We start from the raw sequence: 21,773 nt of genomic DNA on the forward strand, positions 1-21,773 counted from the left end.
ACCACCAAGAGAGAATAAAATCTTCAAGCAGGTATAGGGAAATAATGAAATGAGAAGATAGAGGATCTCTTGAACAAATACTATAATAGCTTTGTCAAATTCACTCTTCCAACTTTTCCAACTTTGCCTTCCCATTAAATCTATACACAATCCACATCCATCCCACACTAAATTCATACTTTGGCACGTGCACACGTATACGCATACCAGCTTGATCATCAAAAACTCATTAAAGTTAGCCTTAAATAAATAAACAATGTTTGCACAAAGTCAGCCACCATGATCACAGGTATTCTTATGTGGACCACCCCAGAAGATGAAGCTGACCAATATACATCATAATATATGATTCACAAATGAATTCATCGAAGTGCAAGCATAACGAGCACTTGCGGACCCAAATGACAAAGCATTAAGGTACATTGGAAGTCTCGCCCACAACACTCATCACTCCACCAAAACACATGATACCCACTCCCTAGATGAAACACGCTCTCTCTCTCTCTCTAATATTTTTTCTAGAATGCGCTTATTTACAAGAATGTTATTTAGTGCTCAAAGTATGCTTTTAATATTAGAATTCGCATTCCACATTGTAAATATTTATTGTTCGCCACCATTTATATCTTGTCTTTTCTCCTAAATGGCATTTTTCCTTGAAAAATAGAAGGTTTTGTTTTGCAAAGATCTCTGGCAGCATGTCCACTCAATAATATATTATTTTGAGGATTTATTATTGGCACAATATCTTCTAAGCGCAAACTCTGCATTATTTCATTCATAGCATCATATTCACTGACAGCTCTCAAATGTTGTTATAAATTTTAAGGTGGAAATTTGTGTTAATAAAATAATTTGACATCATTTTTTCTCAGATCTTATTTTAATCTTTACCAAGTGAATTTCTGTTGAAGTTAGATATTTGAACACCCAATTGCCATTAGAATTGCCTGTGCAACCACGTAAGGACTCTTATTTGTTCCATTTCAGAAGAAAAGACAATTTGTTGAAATTTGTCAGATTTACTGCCAAAAACAAATGCTATTCATCAAGATAAAATTAAGGTTACCATTTACAATTATCCATATATTTTGCTAGAGGAATACACTTCTTACAGTTGGCATATGCCAATTATTTGTTGCTAGAAAGAATTTTTTTGGTAAATAATTATGATTGAAAAGATCACCTAACCTAGGCATCAACCATTGAAAATCATTTGACTGTAGATTCCCCTGCTCTTACCTGTTCAAGCTAAAAGACCATATGTGCATTCACAATGAAAAGAATGATCCTGAATATATAAAGACAGTTTGTACTTTTAATTCTGCTAATGATTTTTGACATATGGTTGCTGCCTCGAGTTATTCTCATGATATGGTCCTAAGGTGGGCATCATAAATTTTGCAACAATATTCTTTTCTATAACAGAATGGAACTCCTACATTGTTAACTTTTGAATGTAAAATTTTGAAAGATGAAATAAATTAATAAATAATTCAAAACGATTATCTTGGGCCAGATAATTCATCTGCAGGAAGATTACATGATGAGTCTAACATCAATTCTGAATTTAGACGGCTGACAAGTCCAGACCCTTGACTTTGAACTTCAGTCCTTTGCCACTCTTCCCATCTTCTGGCTATGCCATCACCTTCCAACATTTGAACAACTTCTGACATCTTTGGTCTGTCCACTGGTAAAACTTGTGTGCACAGTAGAGCAAGTTGAAAAAGTCGTTCAACCTCTTCTTCAATATAGTTGTTCTTGAGATCAGGGCTGACCAGCAAATCAATTCTTCCATTTGCAAGCTTGGCTTTTACCTAAGAATTATAAATACAGAAGAGCAGAATGTTAAACAAAACCATTACAATTTATCACAATTTTATTTTTGGCATCTAGCTGTTAGAGATGTAAATTCTCAATGCTCATATTTTAGATTGAATTGCTTAAAATATGAAGTCATTAGAAATCGTGTCGATAATAACTCAGCAATTGCAAAAGCAATAGAGAAAAAGGAATGAAAAGGCAAACACATTCATACCAACAATGAAGCAAATACAGGATACAGCCAAAATGTTTATTTATCCGATAGGAATATTGCAGTAAAAAAGTATAAATAAGTTTAAAAATATAAAATAAAAATACCATGAAAATCGAAAATACAGAACACAAGTTCCTCCCCTGATATTAGACTAACCTGGATGGGTCCCTTCCATCTATTGACAAAGAGAAGTTTGAAATTTATATCAAATGTACAACTACAGGTGACCATACTTTGGATAAAAACAATGCTCGTCTTGCTGCAAAGGGCCATTCACAACAGAAAAGAAAAGACCATCGAGGAAAAATTTCCTCCTACCAAAAATGTGACATTTCAGTTACCTCTCTAGTGCAACTCTGTTGGTCCGAAAGTGTATCAAGGATTTCGAAAGCATCTTTTTGAACAAGGATTTGGATGAGGAGAATTACATGTTAAAACCTGATGGATTTTGCATACTTTGCTATGATCATCTGATTTGTCAGTTTCTTTGATCTCTATACTGGCATAAATAAGCTCGACAAGCCTGGTACATTAAAGTTGATCATAACCTTCAGTATTATGGTTTGAAAAGAAGTTTTTCAAACCCAAATATCTATGTCTAAGCCAATGTTGATGGCATAATGATTCTTGTTGTCTATGTTGATGCTCTTTTCATCACAAGCAACCAGGTCAATGCATTACAGCATCTGAAATATAATATGTGTATTTCTTTTGACATGACTGGTCTAAGCCTCCTTTGTATTGCATACATACATAGTTTTGGCTACATGACAATTTTAATTTTGTGAATCAAGTCAAGCTTGCAACGAATCCTGTGGAAAGGTTTTGCATGGTTTTTTTCATTTTCTAATCCTTTGGTCCATGAAGGATCTGATTTTTGTACTTCGTGGCATGATTTGGTATATTAGACAACTTCTTGGATTCTGAAGAATGCTCACTGCTGCATGGGACATTCATGCACAAGAAAACCCTGCAAACTGAGTAATTTGCTGACTGTATTGAAATCACCTGTCTCTGCAGACAGCAAATTCATCTTTAGAATGGTAATTTATCCGTGACTTCAGTGAAAACAAAATCACCTCTGTGTCAAAAGCAGTGAATTTGTCATAGCAGTTTGTGGCATCCATAGGCATGCCAGTTCTCCATGTTTCTTCTTCTTAGCATGATTTTTCAATCTCTTAGGCTCCCAAGTGCTTTATAACGTAACATCACATACTGTGGAATCTGATAAATTTAATCATATATAGTTCCTATGGGACATGTTTGGATAATTCCTAATGACTTTTATGCACTGTTCAGGGTTGTATCTGGAAAATTCCAGTTGGGTTCTAAGTGTTTAACTTTGGGACTATCTTAGCTGTAAAGGCAGAGAAAGAACTTGAGATGTCTTGAAGGTTATTTTAGAGCTTAGAGAATAGGGATTTTGCCCAGAAAGCCTATGGGCTGGGAGCTCTTCGTGATGTCAATTTTGAAGCACTAAGTGAGATTTTGCTCACCTTTCTGCCAGATTTTTCACCCAAAGAGTCTCTAGGATATTTGTGTATCCATTTATGGTGTTTGTTCTCTATTATGTTTCATTTCCTTGTTCAATTAATGCTATTTGAATTTTGTCTTGTTTTTACCTTTCTATATTTAGCTAAGGCTGAAATTCATTGTTAAGGAACAAGTGTGAAGAATATCCTCCATGTTTATGGACCATCCTTCCACTTTACTGTGGCGGTCAGGTTGAAGATGTCAACCTATGATGAATCTCTCTAAAATTGGTGTAAAATTTGATATATCTTACATTTGAACAATCAGATCTTTGAACATTGTTAGTGTATATCAAATCTTTTTGACCAACTGAAACATGTTCATTGGCAGGTGGCAAAACAAATGTTGGAATATGTCAGAGTAGTAAAGATACTCTTGATTTTGTCATTCTTTATCAAAAGGAAGATGATTTCAAGTTACCAGAAATATGATTCTGCTTGTACTTAATTGATACTTAAAGATCAACTACTACCAATATAATTCCTTGGACTACAGATTTCTTTCATGGCAAAGTGAGCTCCAGCACACTGTAGCTTAATTTTTCACTAAACCTAAGTACAAAACAGATGTCAAATGGCATTTGCACCAAAGAATGTGATTATCAAATTTTAGCTTTGTAGGACTATGCTGACACTTTTGTATGACTAGGGAATCTTGAATTTAGTGAAGCTCCCAGATTATGCTCACACCAAGCATGTTGAGGTTCATTGCCACTGCATTTGAGAAATGGTAATATTGATAAAATTTCTCCACTTCTACACATATTAGGAACAATTTATATATCTAATAACTAAACCTCTTGGTACTATTCATTTGTCAAATTTTATCACAAGTTTTAAGTTGTCTCCAATTTGGTTATTATAGTATAAGTAAATGTTAGACTACACTCTGTAAAGGTTCATTTATCATTTTGTCATGCCCCCGGCATAGACCGTGGTCACAGCTTTAAAAAATTAAGTATAGGCAATTAAATGTACGCAAGGGAACCGACCCAAAATAATATAGGTAAATGTTAGACTACACTCTGTAAAGATTCATTTATCATTTTGTCATGCCCCCGTCATAGACCGTGGTCACAGCTTTAAATAATGAAGTATAGGCGATTAAATGTATGCAAGGGGACCGGCCGAAATTAAAGGCAATTAACATTGGGAGTGATAAAAGAATGCCAACTGAGTTTATTTGTAAACGGGTGAACTGAGTTGACTAAATATAGCAATTATCTATGAAAAGGTGTCTCTTGCAAAGATGGCGATCTAAATGAAAGGGTGCGATTCCTATTTTAAATCTTAATAAAGGAGGACTTCAATTGGAGCAAATGCATGGAAGTAGAGAGAAAAGCATTAGATTAGACAGGATATTCACAATTTCACATTTAATAGAACTAAAATAGCAAATTATATACTGCTCAAGCATTTGGTACGATGAAAATACATGGAACTCTGATTTTGCAGACTTGTTATCATGTCTTCCTTAGATGGGAAGTAGGAATGTATGCAAATAACATATTGCTTTTCTGACACACACACACACACAACTTTGCAAGTTATGATGATTATAGACCAAAAAAGCTTATGCATATGGCCTACAAGAGTTTGAGTTGGTCATTTTTTTTTTGTTCATGTAATGATTTGGGTATTGTAGTGAGCACCAACCACAAAGATTACCAAAACAATTGAAAACTTCTTTTTGCTACTTAATCCAAAATTACGACTACAAAATAGGTACTACAATGTGCGCCAAAGCAATCAAATGTTTGTTTTGTCTAGATTTTTTGTGTACAGCAAGTAAACTGCTTTCCTGTAGCTCTAAATACAGATGTAGGCTATTGTAATTTCAGAAATCAATCAAAAAAATATCTCCTTAATGTTGTAGCATAGGTTGTGGCTTTGCTCTCTTTTGCCTATGCAAATAAAGATTCCTTTAAAAACCTTCATCCAATCTGCCATCCCATTTTGGAGGGGAGAATGTACATATAAGGGATGCAAGTAGCACAAGGTCCCATTCAAGTAGAGTAACCCCGAGTGGGGCTGGGAAGCCGAATGGTGGATGTTATTCCATGCTCCTAGCTCAATAGATAAGCTTAAGGTGCTTTGTATGGTTTTGTTGGCAATTTGGCTGAGGTAACTTGATAGGAGTTGTCATTAATGGAAACATTATGATGTACTAGGGACGCTGAAGATATGTATCAAGTTTGATGATGATTAACAAATAAAATTGTCTAAGTATTAAGCAGTAAAGCAGTGTGCAGTCAGATTGTTTGATTCCGTGAGCTTCATTGGGAGCAGGTATAAGTCTGCGGGCTGGAAGAAAGATAATATGGACATCATAGAAGAAATGTATAAGGCCGCTAAACTTAATAATAAGTTTTGCATATGTTTTGATAAGATTTTCCAAGGACGGGTTTGACATCGCACAAACAGGACAGTTAGCAGAGTATTGGCAATTTGGGCAAGGAATTGATTTGACTTGTCAAATCAAGAACTTGACAAGGTAGGGACAACATCCTAGATGTTAACCCTCAGCTAGTAGATTTTAACATTGAGTTTTGGTAACGTGTGAGGAAGATTAAGGCCGATAGTTTAAAGATTTCAGTATAAAGGCAGGAACTTCTGTTTAGCGAAGTTGCCAATTGTATTGTAACAATATGATTGCTATATGCATGCTTTGTTGGTATTGTATAGATGTGAGCTTGATGGTTATAGTAGAGCAGGCATTTGTATGCATGGTTTGATGCTGTGTCACAAGGTTTGCCGAATTTTCAGCATGAGGTTCGAAATTCGGCGAATGTATAAAAAAATATTAAAGTTCGAAAAAGTTCGCATCAAGTTCGTACGGCAAAAATGGCCAAGGGCAAAATTTATCAATGTGTTCTTGGAAATCGTCTCTTGTTTGCATTAGCTTTAACGGCTGCTTCGTTGGTGGAATCCGTCACTTCTGGTTGCTTCCCTATGCGTGGCTTAACATTCCTCGAAACCCCTATGTCGGCGTTGGTTGCTGAAACCTGCCAATTCACTACCTGCCGAAGTCGTTTATCTCTGCCAAAGCTTTGCCGATGGGCCAATGGTTGCAAAGCTAAAATGTTTTAAATTTCTGAAGTTTTTCAATGTATATAAAACTTTACATTTTAGGTTTTTCGGTTTGTTTATTTTAGAGTTACTAATGTTTATAATTTAAAGTTTTAATTTGTTTGCTAATTATTATTATTATTATTATTATTACATCGCTTTAAGTTTATTTATTATTTTATAAGTTAAAAGTTTAACTCAATATTATTTTTTAATTTTAATATCTAATATTTAGTATTATTTTAATATACTTGTTAATCTAAATACAAAAATCATATTGTAATAAATAGTTTATTTTAGTTATTATTAATATAATTTATTGATTAATTTGTAAATAAGTAAATTAAAGTAATTTTTTTATTAATTTGAGGAAGGATCATATATTTTCATTTTTTTTGAAAATTATACAAGGTGAATTTATTGTCGAATTTTTTCCGAATTTTTGGACCTTGCCGAACTTCATCCGAATTTTATAGTTGTCGAACTCGAACTCGAATTCGAACCTTGTGACTTAGGTTTGATGCAAGGAACTACAAGGGGCAGATCAGATATTGAAGATATCAGCACAGTCAAGGTTTTGGGATTCATCTACACTGCCAGTAATTTTGTATATGTTTGTAAGAGCAGCGAGCTCAGCTTCTTATTGTAATTATAACTCCTAACAGGGTTAAGGTTTCTAACAAGGCCTTGTCGTCTAACAAGGATTGATACACAATATGTATGTAATAGACTCCTAACCAGGTCACCATCTTTCACAAAATACTTTTGATTAGTGGATCATTTTGTGGGTACCATCCCCACTGGGGATTTCCCTTGACCAGGGTCTCCCTAGTTAACAAAATATGGTGTTGTGAGTTTCCTTGTGTTATGCTTGATATCACTTTTCAGTTTACTCGTTTATGCAAGTTAAAGTTTGCAATTATGTCTAGCAGATTTCCCATGGTGCTCCATAATATGAATGGGTTGTTGTGAGAAACCTAAAGGCAATCCCACATGTATATTAGGTAAATTCTAATGATGATTGGAATTCTATTTGTAGCATCAATGGACTATATGTTTATTCATCTTTCAGAATGATAACTAACTTGGTTGCAGGCTTTAATTCAAGATATAAAGTTGACAATTTACATTTCTAAATATAATTCTTCACTTATCAGGGTATTCTGGGGCAAATTACAGTGTAGTCCCAATAGGAGGCACTGCACATTTGTGTTGAACTAATATCACCATATTACTTGTGCATAAATATTAAAAGCCTAAATAAAGTCAATTTTTTCAATGTTTTTTTTTGCATGATTTTTGGATTTTAGTGCCAGATTTTCAAATAAAATCACAGTGCCTTTCTTATTTAATTTGTTGCCGATAGTTACTGTGACTATATCACAGTCCTCCATATTCCGTGAAATATCACAACTTAGACAATATTTTGCCATTTTTTTCACCTATGATTTATTCATTTTATTATTATTTATTACTGAAACTTCATTCAAGAAGGGCAAATCACAGTTTTGTATTATAGATTTATACTACAATTCCACTGTGGTCTCAAAGAAGCTTGAATTCTTCTTCAAAGACCTTTAATCTGCCACATATTTTGAGAGTTTGGTTCAGTTTTTTTATAGCGATCTTAAATCAACATTATACCTCTTAAAGTGGTTGGAAAAGAGCATAGCCAATATGCACATAATATTAGCCATTTATTCTAGATTGCTTGATCAGTCTTACAAATGCATAAAGTACTTCAATCCATTTTTTGCAAACTTGGGCAGAGATTGTCTTCTGAGTTGGGGCTTGATGATGGAGTCACCAAAGTTTTGTTCTGATACAAACCCTAGTGCTTGGTTCTTGCATGTCAAGGAGTTTTATTTCAGGCATTTCAGTGCTCCTCTAGCACTCTTGGCTATGTAATAATTTTCTACTCTTCCTTTAGCTTCAACATTTTGTACACCTATCTCACCTTTAAGATCTATAGGTTCTCTTTAATAGACCCTCGTCCCTAAGGTTTTTGGCTCTATTTCTTCTCCTTAACTGAAATATCATCTATGCCTTGACAATTGCTCATATATGCATCTCTTTCTCCATCTACGGAGGAGTCAATTTTGGGGCTTCATCTTCAGATTTGCATTACTAGAGCCTCTTCAACTGCCAATCAGAGTCATTTATTCTGGTTCTCTTTTCTCTATCAATCTTAAAAACCATGTGATCTCTTGTAAATGCCCATATTGCTGTCTCTTCCAACCTTCTTTGGGGTCTAAAGGCATGGATATCTAACAAGAAAACAATGTCAAATGTTTTGTGTTAATTTCCAATAAAACTATTACTTGGAATAATGAAAACATAGAGTACTAAAATATATATTTATTCACAAATGAAGTTCTTAAAGAAGTAGACAGAAGATAATCAGCCAAGAATGAGATTAGTGCCTTGACTATGTAAAACTAATTTAAAAAGTCCAACAGTTTCCAAGCATAAAACAATTATCTATCAGCTTCTATAACTACTGGAAAGGCAGAAAACAGTTATTATATAGTCAAATACAACTATATCAACAAAAAAAAGTATAGGCTAGTTGGATAAAACCATGTCAAGGAAACATGATATAGTCATTGCACGTTGACTAAACATTTGATTGTTGACCACATCATCAAGAGGTATGATGTACTAATCATGGGATATAGGTGTTGCTATATGAACAGATCATTCTCCTAAAGTAACATCTTAAAGAGGAAGATTATCTCACTGTTCATGATCACCTTGTTGTGCATCTGCTTGAACCCTCAATAAAATCACTACTTCCAGATATAGAATCAGCTTTATTTCCTTGTCCACCTCAAGAGGCAATGTCTTGACAAACAATCACCATTTTCAAACAGAACACGTGGAAAACTCAATAAACCCAAGAGAGTGCAAGTTTGCAAGCCACTTTATCTCTTATACATATAGATCATAAAACTTGATTAAGAGCTTGTGATCTTCATTTTGTTCAGAGATGATTGTTGATAGGATTCAATCAAGAGGAAACCTCAATGTCTCACTGCGAACTTGCACTCACTCCTACAGTGTTTGACCTATTGATTCATCCTAGGTATGTTGAACATGTTTAAGAATGAAATGACTATGCACGTAAGAGCCAAATGATATTTTGTAAGGTATATTTTTTTTTTTGACTTGGGGTAAACTTCCAGATGTTACTCATTCTAGAGGAGGCTTTACCCTGTTCTATTGATTAACCAATGTCACTTTCAAGTTCTTTAGTGTAATTTCATAAGATTTTTCTTCAAACAAACAAAAAAGGTACCATCCTATACAAAATTACATGAATGAATACATGTGTGAGAGAAACACAAACAAAAGCATGTCGAAAGAAAAAATCAAGCCAAACTACAAAATGTGTAAATTACTAAATAATGCCAAATTATGTTGTGGTTAAAAGGATATAAAGAGAGCATTCAATATATGAATCACAAGTTCTAGAATTGGCAGGGAAAAGATACCATCAGATATAAATCATCCTTAATGAATTTGAAAAGTGAGGATAAATACCCAGTCCAACAACATAACATCGTCATTATCTGCTAGACGTGCAAGATCAAAGGCTCTTTGTCCTGTGATAAGTTCCAGCAACATAATTCCATATCCATATACATCTGTCTTTTCTGAAGATTTTCCAGTAGAAATGTACTCAGGTGCTATGTGGCCAATCGTACCACGGACAACTGTTGTCACATGGGTGTCCTTGTAATCCATAAGTTTTGCTAGCCCAAAATCCCCCACCACTGCCTCAAAGTCTTTATCCAGCAAGATATTAGCAGCTTTAACATCTCGGTGAATAATCTTAGGATCACACTGCTCGTGTAAGTAAGAAAGACCTCTTGCAGAACCCAGTGCGATGTGCCAACGTGTAGTCCAGTCCAGTGTTGTCTCATTTTCTTTTTTCCCTAAGAAAAAAATAAAAATAGAACAAATTTAGGCATTTCATAGGCCACTTGGAGAACTTTTATCAACAAAGTTTCATCTGATTCTTCAGAAGGACAACTCTATTATTATTATTAAAATGGCAAATCCATACTAGTTTCTTAATTTCACAAACAAATAGACAGCAGGACTTATAACTTTGAACGTCAAGCATTTGAACGATATAGAGCAGCTAACTAAAACCTAATTATGTTTGAAAATCATGGCATGGCTGTTCATAAATAGCATCTGAATCTACCATCTCTTGACCTTTACAAGATAAAATAGATGTCAATTTTCAAGATATACGGACATGAGAAATAAGGCCAGAATTTCTAGCTTATTATTTATCTAGGACGAGTATCTTGTCAATATAAATAATATATGTGTTAGCAGTTGAAAGTTAATTTACAACAGAATATAAAAAACACTCCATTATATATGGACAGAAGAAATTGAATTGATTTTACAAGACAATAATGTAAAGGAAAAGAGTATTTGATAACTTTGCAGACCTTGTATGCAAGATGCAACACTTCCATTTTCCATGAAGGGATAAACAAGCAAGCGTTCAGTGGGTGTCATGCAGAAACCCAGTAGGCGAAGAAGATTCTTATGCACTGCCCTGCTAATCATCTCCATTTCTGTCTGAAATTGCAACTCTCCACCTGGAGTGCGTCCTTCCTTCAAACGTTTAATAGCCACTAGGCTACCATTGGAAAGGCGTCCTTTGTACACCTTTCCAAACCCACCACTTCCAAGTATGTTCTTACTGCTAAAATCGTCAGTAGCAACCTGTAATTCCCTTAACGAAAATCTTTTAAGCTGGCCTAAGTGAATTTTAGGATTCTCCTCACCTGCAAAGCCCATACTTACAATAAATTAATATATTGAACCATGTGGAATGGCATAACATCTAATAACCTTGAATTCATAAATATTTTTGCATTAAATGTGGAAACTTTTAAATCAACATCTTAGTTCACACTCTACGATCCATCACCAATATGAAATAAGTTTAAAATAGGGAGGAATGTTGATGCCAAATCCTCTAAGTGAAGCTGAAAATGCCAAGAAAAGTATGATGCCTCACGAAATGTGCAGGAGAATATAAAGCCAACATGATTAACCAAAAAACTAGGAATAAACTTGCTATGCGAAAAACACTAAATACAACAGAACATCAAGATAGGCATGTGTTGGGCTTGAGGTATGTTAAGGTAAGTAAAGGTAATGAATCAATGGGAAAAGAAAAAACGATTGAGAAATTTAAAATACAAATCAAAAGAAAGATAAAACAAAGGAAAATTCAAACTATAAAGAGAGGAAAAGGTAAGGCAAAAAGTACTGAAAAACAAGGTTAAGATCACTAACCTGAATGGAAAAGTAATAATGCTAGTACAGAAAAGAGGAGCAAAGAAAAAGAAGAGAGATGACAAAATGACTTCAAGGAACGATAGAAAACAGAAAAGGGGGACAAAGAAAAGCAAACCATCAACAGAACAATGAACAAGTCAAAGGAAAATGTGGAGGCGGCACAAAGTGCAGAGAAAATGTTGATGAATGGATGAAGAAAAAAATGATTGAGAGCGATTGGAAAAGCAACATAAATGAAATAAAAACTAAGAACAAACTAAGAAGAAGGTCAAGTGAGACTAAAAAGAATGGAACAATATGAAGATGCCCAAAAGGAGTTAAAGATGGACAGAAAGAAAGAGGGGGGCAGAAAAAGTAGCACTAAGACAGAAAAGAAGAGGATAAGAAATAAACAGGGTGGATCATGCCACAGAAAATCTAACCACAAGAAAGGAAACAACAAAGACTGAATATTCAGAAGGGAGCTTGTTATTTGATGCAAAGAGTGGATCACTCCCCGACCTTCATCCCTATTATTCAGTCATCTTTTGAAACACCCAGCATACAAAGAATAGGGCAATCCATTCCTCTACTAATTGGTCACCTTTTGAACCATATTTAGCATATTTGCTTACTGTTAACTTGATATTTAGTTGAATAGCAAGGTGATCAACAAGGACTGGATTTGTAGGTGGCAACAAAAAAAAAGTTTGTTGAGAAAATTTTTCAAATCCATCTCAAGGTAAAGGAGCAACTAGAGATGTCTCCATTGAAATACAAGAACCAAGATCGTCTGGAACTCATCTCAAAGTGGGAGATGAGGAAACAAGGTGTTGGTTGTCCCTAGGCAAAGGGCAGGACAAGCCAAGATGACAAAACCTCCAAGTTATAGGCCATTCATCATCTTGGAAGTAGTTGGAGAGAATATCTTGAGAATGGATGTACCTCCTTTCATGAGGTTACACTCAATAATCAATTCTGAATCCCTTTGATTGTTTGAATCAGTCCATGTCGGATGAAGAAAAGGAAAATCTAGTACTACACTTGTTAAACAACTTGCCCTGTGACAAGCATGTGATTCTTTCAATGGATGTGGTGCTTTAGTAGGAGAAGAAAGAGACTACAATGGAAATCCAAGAGTCTTGGCAAGTGGGACTCAAAAGCCAAACAATGAAGGAAGTCTACAGGTACTCCAAGGAGAGAGTTATGAAATTGTTTCCTCAGTGTTTCACTGAGCTTAAGATTTTTTATTAAGGCGTGTATGATCCCTAAGGATTCCAGAAATTGTAAAGACCAAGAATCTGAAGTCTTCCCAAAATTTCAAAGTGCTCAAGTACTCTTGTTTTGACACAATCCAAACAATTTGTGAAGTCCACAATTATAGCTTTTGGCTTTCCAAATTAATCAAGGAACCTTCCAGTGCGAAAAAAAAGACTTTTTAAGTTTTAACATTCCTTCAAAGTCTGTGCAGAACACGGAGAAAAGGGTCAAAAGGTCGGAGTTTTGTTTGTACATATCAGCTTAAGGCAAAAATGATAAAATCAGTTGTTTCAAAGGAAGATTGACCAAGAACAAGGAAATATTATTGATTGTAATCCACTTCTACAACTTGTTCACCAAGGGATAATAAATCAGGTAGATTAGCTATTGGCCACTGCAAACTGCTTCTCCTCCACTTAATTTTTTTGCCAAGATAAATCAGAGTTACTCTGTTTTTGTAAATCCATTTTAAATGTTTCAAAGTGTTGCAAAATCAAACTCATTTAAACATATTTGAAAGCAATTGATAGTTCAAGACCAGAAACATTGAAAATTTGGTGATTCTTAGTTTCTGTTAACTGTTTGATAAAATTATGGATGTGCAATTTCTGAGGTAAGTCGCTTATCTTGGAACTTCGAGCTCTATTTAAGGGGTTTAGCATCTGCTGAACACTCTCAGCCAACTTCATATTGATGTTGGATCACAGAGAGTGATCTGAAACATTAGTGGGAAATTTCCCAGTGTTCTATCCAAAAATCTTTACAAATTCATTCTTCTGACAAATATGGACAATGAAATCTAGTCACTTTTTACGTGCAGTCTACTAGAAAAGAATGCACTTCAACATAAATATATCCTTCTATTAGATTCTAACAAGAATGCCTATTCTGACCAATGTCAGAACATTATAGATTTGATGATAAATCAAGTCACATCTATTATTCAATCAAGAATATTATATTTACATTTAACAAGGTTACCTACCAGGAACATCAAAAAAGCGATCATGTGATTTATGTTGACGCCATTGTGCAAATACAATCACAGCAACAACACACAAGAGAGCAGCACCTGAAGATGCTCCCCCAGCAATGGCTTTTGGACGAATCTTTTTCTTTTCCTCCACTGCAAATAAAGTAAGAAGAAACTACCCAGTTATAACTCCTATTGAAAACTGCACCAAAAATAGTGCAGAATTACAACATGCTATTGAAACAGTGTCACGGATAATTATCTCTCTTTTTTATATGTACTTTCAAGCAAGTAGAAACCTCTATTGTTTGCAGTACCTGGTGAGGGCTCCACAAATGGTGGAGGAGAATATGGTTGCTTATTATCGCATCGTAATCCAACCAGCGGACCACAAAGATTTGTATTATTAGCAAAACTGTGAACATCAATGGTTATTCATATTAGGAATGTTAAGCAAAGCTTGCTAAATGTGGCTCTTGTTTGATTTGACCAGAAATCAAGCACAATTAATCTCAAAGGCTAACTTCTTATATACATAAGATATTGAACTGTACCAAATCATCTTAATAAACAGCAAGGAGTCCTCAATTCTCACATATATGGAGTTAAAAGACTGATGTTTTCCAAACATTTACCTGATAGGAGTAAACGATGAGAAAGACCCAACTAATGGGACATTGCCCATGAGATTATTATTAGAAAGGTCACTGAAATTCAAAAAAATTGCAACTCAGTTAATAAGACCAAAATATTTTAAATTACATAATGCAGATATTAGCTTAGAAGGAATGGAAAGAAGCTACAAACACAAACAGATTGTTAACTTACAGGATTTGGAGACCTTTGATATTTGCAATAGTCGTAGGGACCTCTCTTGTGAGGTTATTGTTATTTAGCCGACTATCCTTCATAAATAGCACAAGAAGAAATGCTAATATGTAAACATAAGTTTTATAGGGAAAATATATTGAATTAACATCTTACACAAAGAACAAAAGGGAAATGAGCATGAAAAGAATGCATATACTGGGGGGAGAGAGAGAGAGAGAGAGAGAGAGAGAGAGAGAGAGAGAGAGAGAGAGAGAGAGAGAGAGAGAGAGTTTTGAATAGACATTAAGTATGGGATTCAAAATTGATCTATAATACAGAAATTGATCCATCTTTAATAGCTTTAGACGACTCCCTAAATGGTCAAATTTTATTTACACTCTAGCCAGAAAGTAAAATATGACTGTCATTGTCTCAATCCAATACACTGCTTTGATGGTCATATTTGAAAAGACACAAAGATTCTCTGTGAATTTGTGTCTCTGAACTGCTCCTCTATTGCAAATGCCAAATACTGAGTACAACTTGCCTTTATCAAACATCATCAAATATAGTGGTAATGAACTTCATGTTTTCTATGAGCATGACATACCAGATTTTTGAAAAGCTTCGGTGTGCTTTGGTTCCCACAAATAATGCTGTTGCCTTGGATTGTATTGTAACTAAATTAACTAATATTAGCGTATCAAATTGTTTTCTCAGGTTATATTCTGCTAAGTTATAAAGCAACAACTGTTGTGATAATCTGGTATTGAGTAAATGTACTTGTATCATTTTTTTTAATAAAACCACTGCTTTATATTCTGGTACCTTACAAAGCAACATTGCAACTAGATTGAAGACAGTGTGTCATTCATATTTTGATCAACTAAATCTCCCCAATAGATTTTTCTACCAAGATCCTACTCTCAACCTATGTTTTTCATCAACCTGGATACATGGTTACCAGTGAGGTAAATATTTGAAATTACTAGTGTTAAAACCAGGCTACCAGCTACCTTTAAATTGACTCACTATTTCTGCCCACCCTCCATTCATAAAGCAGACTCACAACTCAGCCATATAAACCATTTTCTAGAAACTTTCAGAATAATTTATGAGACAATATTGTTAAATAAAACCATCAGTCTGCCAAAATTATACATCCAGGTGCTAGTTTTAGTTGGCTTCTTGCATTGAAAAGTACATAAATCAGATTTAAACTTTGACTGCAATGACCCTGTTACCAGTGAAGATAACATCATCATCCAAAATGATAAAATGTGCGATGCCACATAACAAAAAAAGATAAAATGATACTTGATCCAAATAGATAATAAAAACTGCAATAAGAAATGCAAAGACATGGAATTTTATGAGCAGTAAAATGAATCCAAAAAACAAAGTACAGTGACATGCTGAAAAGGCTTGGAGAGCAGAAAAACACAGAGAGTGTGCCATAATTGTGGTAGTGTCCTAGATGGTAATGCATTTGCAGCCACATTAATGACAATACACATGCTATAACTCAGAATCTGAACCGAAAAGGCATTTGTGTACCTTCTGGTGACTGTAAAAGATTTTCTTGGGCCCTAGAGAGCTCTGTTGTCATGAAAAATCTATAAATAGTGCCTTGTATTGGCTTTGAAATCATGGTAGACATGAACAAAATTTTATAGAGGATGGAAGTTCCAGCTGTTCATAGGTGTGTTAAAAAGGCTGAGACAGTAGTATTACCATTGGAGGAGCATGGGGCAGCCTGCATCCAATCATTCTATTGTACTTGGTAAAAATTGGTATTCTAAATACAGGTAGTATGGGCTAGCCTTCAGTCTGGTTTTCTCTCTCTGGGAAGTTTCCAGAATACATTTTTTTAGTCTATGCGGAATATTTTATTTGCAGAATGCATATTTCATAGTTTGTTCAACAATCTGCTCTATCTAACAACTTTCTATCAAATTTGAAGTAGCAGAATGTGATAGCATATAATTCTTGATTTTTAGATTCCAAATTCAGAGTTTATAGACCAATTGATGGAAATAGGGCAGCACACAACTAAGGCGGGCAGGACGGGGGGGTGGGGCGGAGTTGAATCAGTTGTGTTGAAAACTTCAAATTTTAACACACCTTGAAACTTAAAGTTTTAAACCACAGATCTGATTAATAACTAGTAAGGCATAGATCCACAACACATCAAGATTTTTTGCATGGAGGAAGACAGGATGGATACACTCAGACTTCTACAGGGAGCACAAACGAAACAACTCACGGCGGAGAGGGACATGAAACTCTTGAGGCAACAGCTGGCACGGCTGACAGTGATTCCGGGGACATCCTCTCACCCGTCTCAATAGTTCACTAGTCTACCATTTTGTTTTGGTTATCTAGAAGATGACTACTTTTGGGGGGGATAATGTAGGCCATAATAAAGTAATTGAGGCATTTAATATAGTCGTTAGGAAAAACCTGTACCAGGAGTTGTGACAGTTGGCTCTTGTAACCAACAAGAGTGATACATTAGGGATCATTGGGAATTGGAATGGAATGGTAATATTGAGAACATCAGTATATTGGTAATATAATCCCTTGGTACAATCAATAAAGTGATGATTTTCCATCTCAGTATAATCTGTATATTTTGGCTATTGGTGTAGTATTATGGTTGTATTGGCATATAGTTTCTGTGTATAGTTTCCACATTTGGCATAGGAACCTCTCCACATCCGGCATAGAACTATTTCCATATCTGGCACAGTACTCTGCCATTTTTGGCAGATAACACCCAATGCATGTATTGCTAACTGGGGTGCCTTACTACAAATAGTAAGGGTTCATCTCTATCAACCCCTGATTTACTATAATTAGTAAATTCCTGAATAGCTGATCAAAACAAAGGTGCCAAGGGTCATCACTACGTTGGTCCATGTGTCCTGCTAAATATTGAAATGTTGGATAAAAGACACTATAAATAGTAGGTGTACCAAACTGAACCAAACAAAGAGCAATCCTTAATGCTTTTGTACTCTAGAAGAGAAAGAGCCTCCCATTCTGGCAACTGGGAACCCTCTAACCATCTAACTTAGCTTACGAGGGCCAATGATAGGCTAATCCAAACAAACTCTGATGCTTGCAAAAATGTGGACATTACAGGAAGAGTCTTTACTTGACAAACAAGACCATGACGCAATGACTTCACATAACTGCTTGGAGAACAGTATCCTTGACCTTAGTGCTCAAATGATAATAAATTGATGACAAAAAGACACCATATTGTACAAACATTAAGTTTCATATAGGTACCAACAAACAGGCCACAAACTCAGGGAATGATGTATGGAGTATCATTTAATTTGTCTTTCTAAACAAGTAATTTTTTTAATAACAATTATATTATTGGAGCCCCAAATCAAAGTACATATTTTCTCACATAAGATGACTTAAAGATCATGTTTTTCCCTCACTCTAACATTAAAATGTATAAGAAAAACTAAACAAATAAACAGGAGGACCATTAATCTTACAGCACACGTAAATTTGTCATATCTCCCAAAGTAGGAGGAATTGAGCCAGTAATGTTATTCTGGTAGAGATCCAGGCTCAAAAGATTCTTCAAGTCACCCAATTCTTCAGGGATATTCCCACTAATGGTATTGCCATAAAGCTCCCTGCAACATGGACACCCAAAAATATGATCACTAAAATAAAAAGATAAATGGGCATAATAAAATGAAACCTCTCTAGATAAATACGAAATGAAGAAAGGCATGCATAAAATAATTGTTTTGGTCAAAAAGGACCATATTCAAATAATAATAAAAAAGTCTCCTGATATTGTGTTCATCAGCACTGTATGATAGCCTTGGACTAGAATTTAACCATTCTTGCAAAAGGAAGGAAAGTAATTTCTTTAAATAACCTACTAATCAAGTCCATACATGTGATTACGATGTACTACAAATTTCAAATAGTATGTTTAAATGTTACATCAAGATCAGCACAAGTCATAATAAGGAAGATCGGAAATAGGCAGCTGCTGATACAAATTTTCCCCAGCATCAAAATGCAATTTCACTGTATAGCAAGTATAATGTTAAGTTCAACATATTGTTAATTCTGAAAAAGGAATGAAAATTGACAATTAATCTTGAATCTTCATTTAGAAGGATTAGAGTCAGCTGCATAAGACCCATATACTCAACCTTGCTTGGAGTTTTTAGGAGAGGAAAAGATTTCAGTATTTAGACTCCAGTAAATTCCATCAAAATAAGTCTGCAATCAAATTTTGGTTCTCAAGGAATAGCACTAGAATCAAACTCCATGAAATACCATCTACACATTTTTTGCTTAAAACTATAGTAAACTTCAGTTGCTCATTTAAGCATTGGCACTATTCTCTTTTAGTTGACATTGCATATAGAGCAATATATTTTATAATTTTACATGAAAAGCAAATTTTATATTGGCATTTGTTAAAAATAGAAGAGAAATGAAATTTAGTAATGGATTAGAAAAGTACTAGCGTGAAAAAACAGCTAAAGGTAAAGCATCAAGTCTATGTTTAAGCATTCAATTTTCACAACACAAAACAACTTGTTGGCCCTATATATTTTTTCTCCTTCTTGGAAATGAAAGGATGGATCTAATTTAAAAATTCATATTTGTGCATGTAAATAGTATAACCATAAACAATTAGCCGAGCTCAGTAATGCGAGCCTGTGACCTGAGCGGGGGTGCACAAGGTTGAGGAACAAGAGAGTCATTGGAGTGAGGAGGGGAGATGTGTGGCATATTATGTGGCACGCCTTGATCCAAGTAGAGAGTTGCTGCAAGGCCCTCCTGTGAAGGTGCAAGGCTCTGTCTTGTGGACTAAAGCGGAGGGGACCGCGTGAGGCTGGTTTCACAGAGCAACGACAACCTCCCTCTCCCTAAAGTGAAAGGATAACAAGCTGCATGTCCCTCTCCCCATCATCCTCCACTCCTGCTCATCCTCGGACCTCAACCTTTCTTTAATGTCTTAAGGAATGTATCGAGAATTCATTTGTTAAGTTTTACTATTACTATTTGTAAAGGCCATTGGCCTATTATTGATCAAAAAAAAAAAAAGTAGAACCATAAACAATTCTTTTTGCTACTGTACAGAAAAACCCAATCCTCTGTACACTCTAGCATTAGTAGCATGAAGTTTAAACCACTGAAAAGGGACCACATTGTGCACCAATTAGTAGAACATTCGGAAACCTAAACTACAAAGTGCAAACATTATATACCAAAAGGCTAGAATTGTCTCAAGATCTGATGCTTAAGCATAGACATTTAATTCCCAGTTACCTTTTTGTTAAACGACCAACTTTCAAGTACAAACTAAAAACTACTAGAATAACTTACAAGTATTGCAAATTGCGCAGCTGACCAAGCTCAGGAACCAATTGACCACCAAGATTTGAGTTTCCCAGATCCCTGGAAGAAAAAAATTTAGTCTTAATATTTTTTAAAGAAAATATACAATCTTAAAAGAATATAATTCTCGGTTGCAATTGGCAATTTTTCAACGATCAAGTACTCCAAAGATGCAAATGCAATATACATACACGCGTGTGACACTGTTTTCATTATTACATGTAACATGAAACCATGTACATGGACTGGCAAGATTTTGATCCCAACTCTGCAAAATGTTCTTTGAGTCCACTAAGTTAGACTTAAGTCTAAGCAACGCATCACCTGCTTATCACATGCAATATCATAAAAATCAGGTCCTCATTTTTTCTAACTCTATGACTAGTACAGTAGATTAAATTAAACAAGAAAGAAAGAAATTTATCAATTAAGAAGTCTGTGCGTTGCTTACAGTATGGTCTAGCAACCTACGAATCCATTTTTTTCACAGTGAAAGAGAATGAGGTGACAAAATAAATTTAATAAATTTGCAATGATATGAAGGTCAATATGTAAAAGCAATTAATTAGGCACATTAAATTTTCTCCAATCTTGAACTGCTTCAACTTCAAAACATAACAATTTGATGCTATAAACTAAACTATATGTCATTAACATAGTGCATTTGTAACATTGAACTCTTCATTTTGAGATTTATAAACCAAAATATGAATAGGTAACTTAATAAATAGTAAGTATTACTAAACAGACACTATTATAATTACTACCCTTCCAAATATATTAATAATATGACATCATATCAGACAATCATCATTATTATAAAGAAAAAATATTATCGTTTACCTCTATGGTTAGGCAATTAATAAAGTAAACAAAGATTATGCATTTTAAAACAGAGGAGAACACAATCAATAACATATACATTAAAAGAATATAACAAGCATCTTTCACCTATCAATGATCTTCATACAGAATTGGGATTAGGCACTTCTTGCACAATGCGGTCCCTTGTCCCAACTAAAAATAAGTATTTAAACCTGCCAATGATTGCTACAGAATTCCCAGCTGTTGGCAACTTCCCAAAACTGCTCATGCCAAACAATGAATCTTAACTACACTTGCCGATTCTACACTATATCAAAAGTAAACTACTGTGCATCTTAACTATCAACAATTATATCATAGAGAAACAATGCAGTCCAACCTTAAATTGACTAAGCAAGAGACAAGAAAGACACATAGGCACCCAACAAAATCCCCCCAACTAGAAAAGTAAATGACATTCAATGATCTTGATTTGGAGCTTTTAAAGTCGTGACCTTGTAAATGTTATCTCCACCTTAACTAAGCTACACTAAGCTTAAAGAGATAAAGGTGCAATTGG

General features: G+C 34.7%; 1 protein-coding gene and 1 non-coding gene across 2 annotated transcripts in view; one reads left to right on the plus strand and one right to left on the minus strand.

Moving 5' to 3' along the window:
• Nucleotides 1–1,296: 1,296 nt before the first annotated feature.
• The window catches only part of LOC149536933 (LRR receptor kinase BAK1-like), a 54,043-nt gene continuing 33,566 nt past the window's right edge, over nt 1,297–21,773 (minus strand). Inside the window, exons 2-11 of the mRNA XM_089806131.1 lie at nt 20,581–20,713; nt 20,378–20,449; nt 18,514–18,657; nt 15,014–15,085; nt 14,821–14,892; nt 14,503–14,600; nt 14,198–14,338; nt 11,112–11,453; nt 10,186–10,580; nt 1,297–1,820 (exon numbers count right to left, since the gene is read on the minus strand). Coding sequence (XP_089662257.1) covers nt 1,506–1,820; nt 10,186–10,580; nt 11,112–11,453; nt 14,198–14,338; nt 14,503–14,600; nt 14,821–14,892; nt 15,014–15,085; nt 18,514–18,657; nt 20,378–20,449; nt 20,581–20,713 — 1,784 coding nt within the window. The 3' untranslated portion in view covers nt 1,297–1,505. The remainder of the gene's footprint in view (nt 1,821–10,185; nt 10,581–11,111; nt 11,454–14,197; nt 14,339–14,502; nt 14,601–14,820; nt 14,893–15,013; nt 15,086–18,513; nt 18,658–20,377; nt 20,450–20,580; nt 20,714–21,773) is intronic.
• Nucleotides 19,685–19,996, plus strand: LOC149536934 (signal recognition particle RNA). Its single transcript, XR_016358290.1, has one exon.

Source organism: Cupressus sempervirens, chromosome 10 (genome assembly GCF_028749045.1).
Source record: "Cupressus sempervirens isolate cs-2001-9-10 chromosome 10, ASM2874904v1, whole genome shotgun sequence".
Taxonomy (NCBI): Eukaryota; Viridiplantae; Streptophyta; class Pinopsida; order Cupressales; family Cupressaceae; genus Cupressus; species Cupressus sempervirens.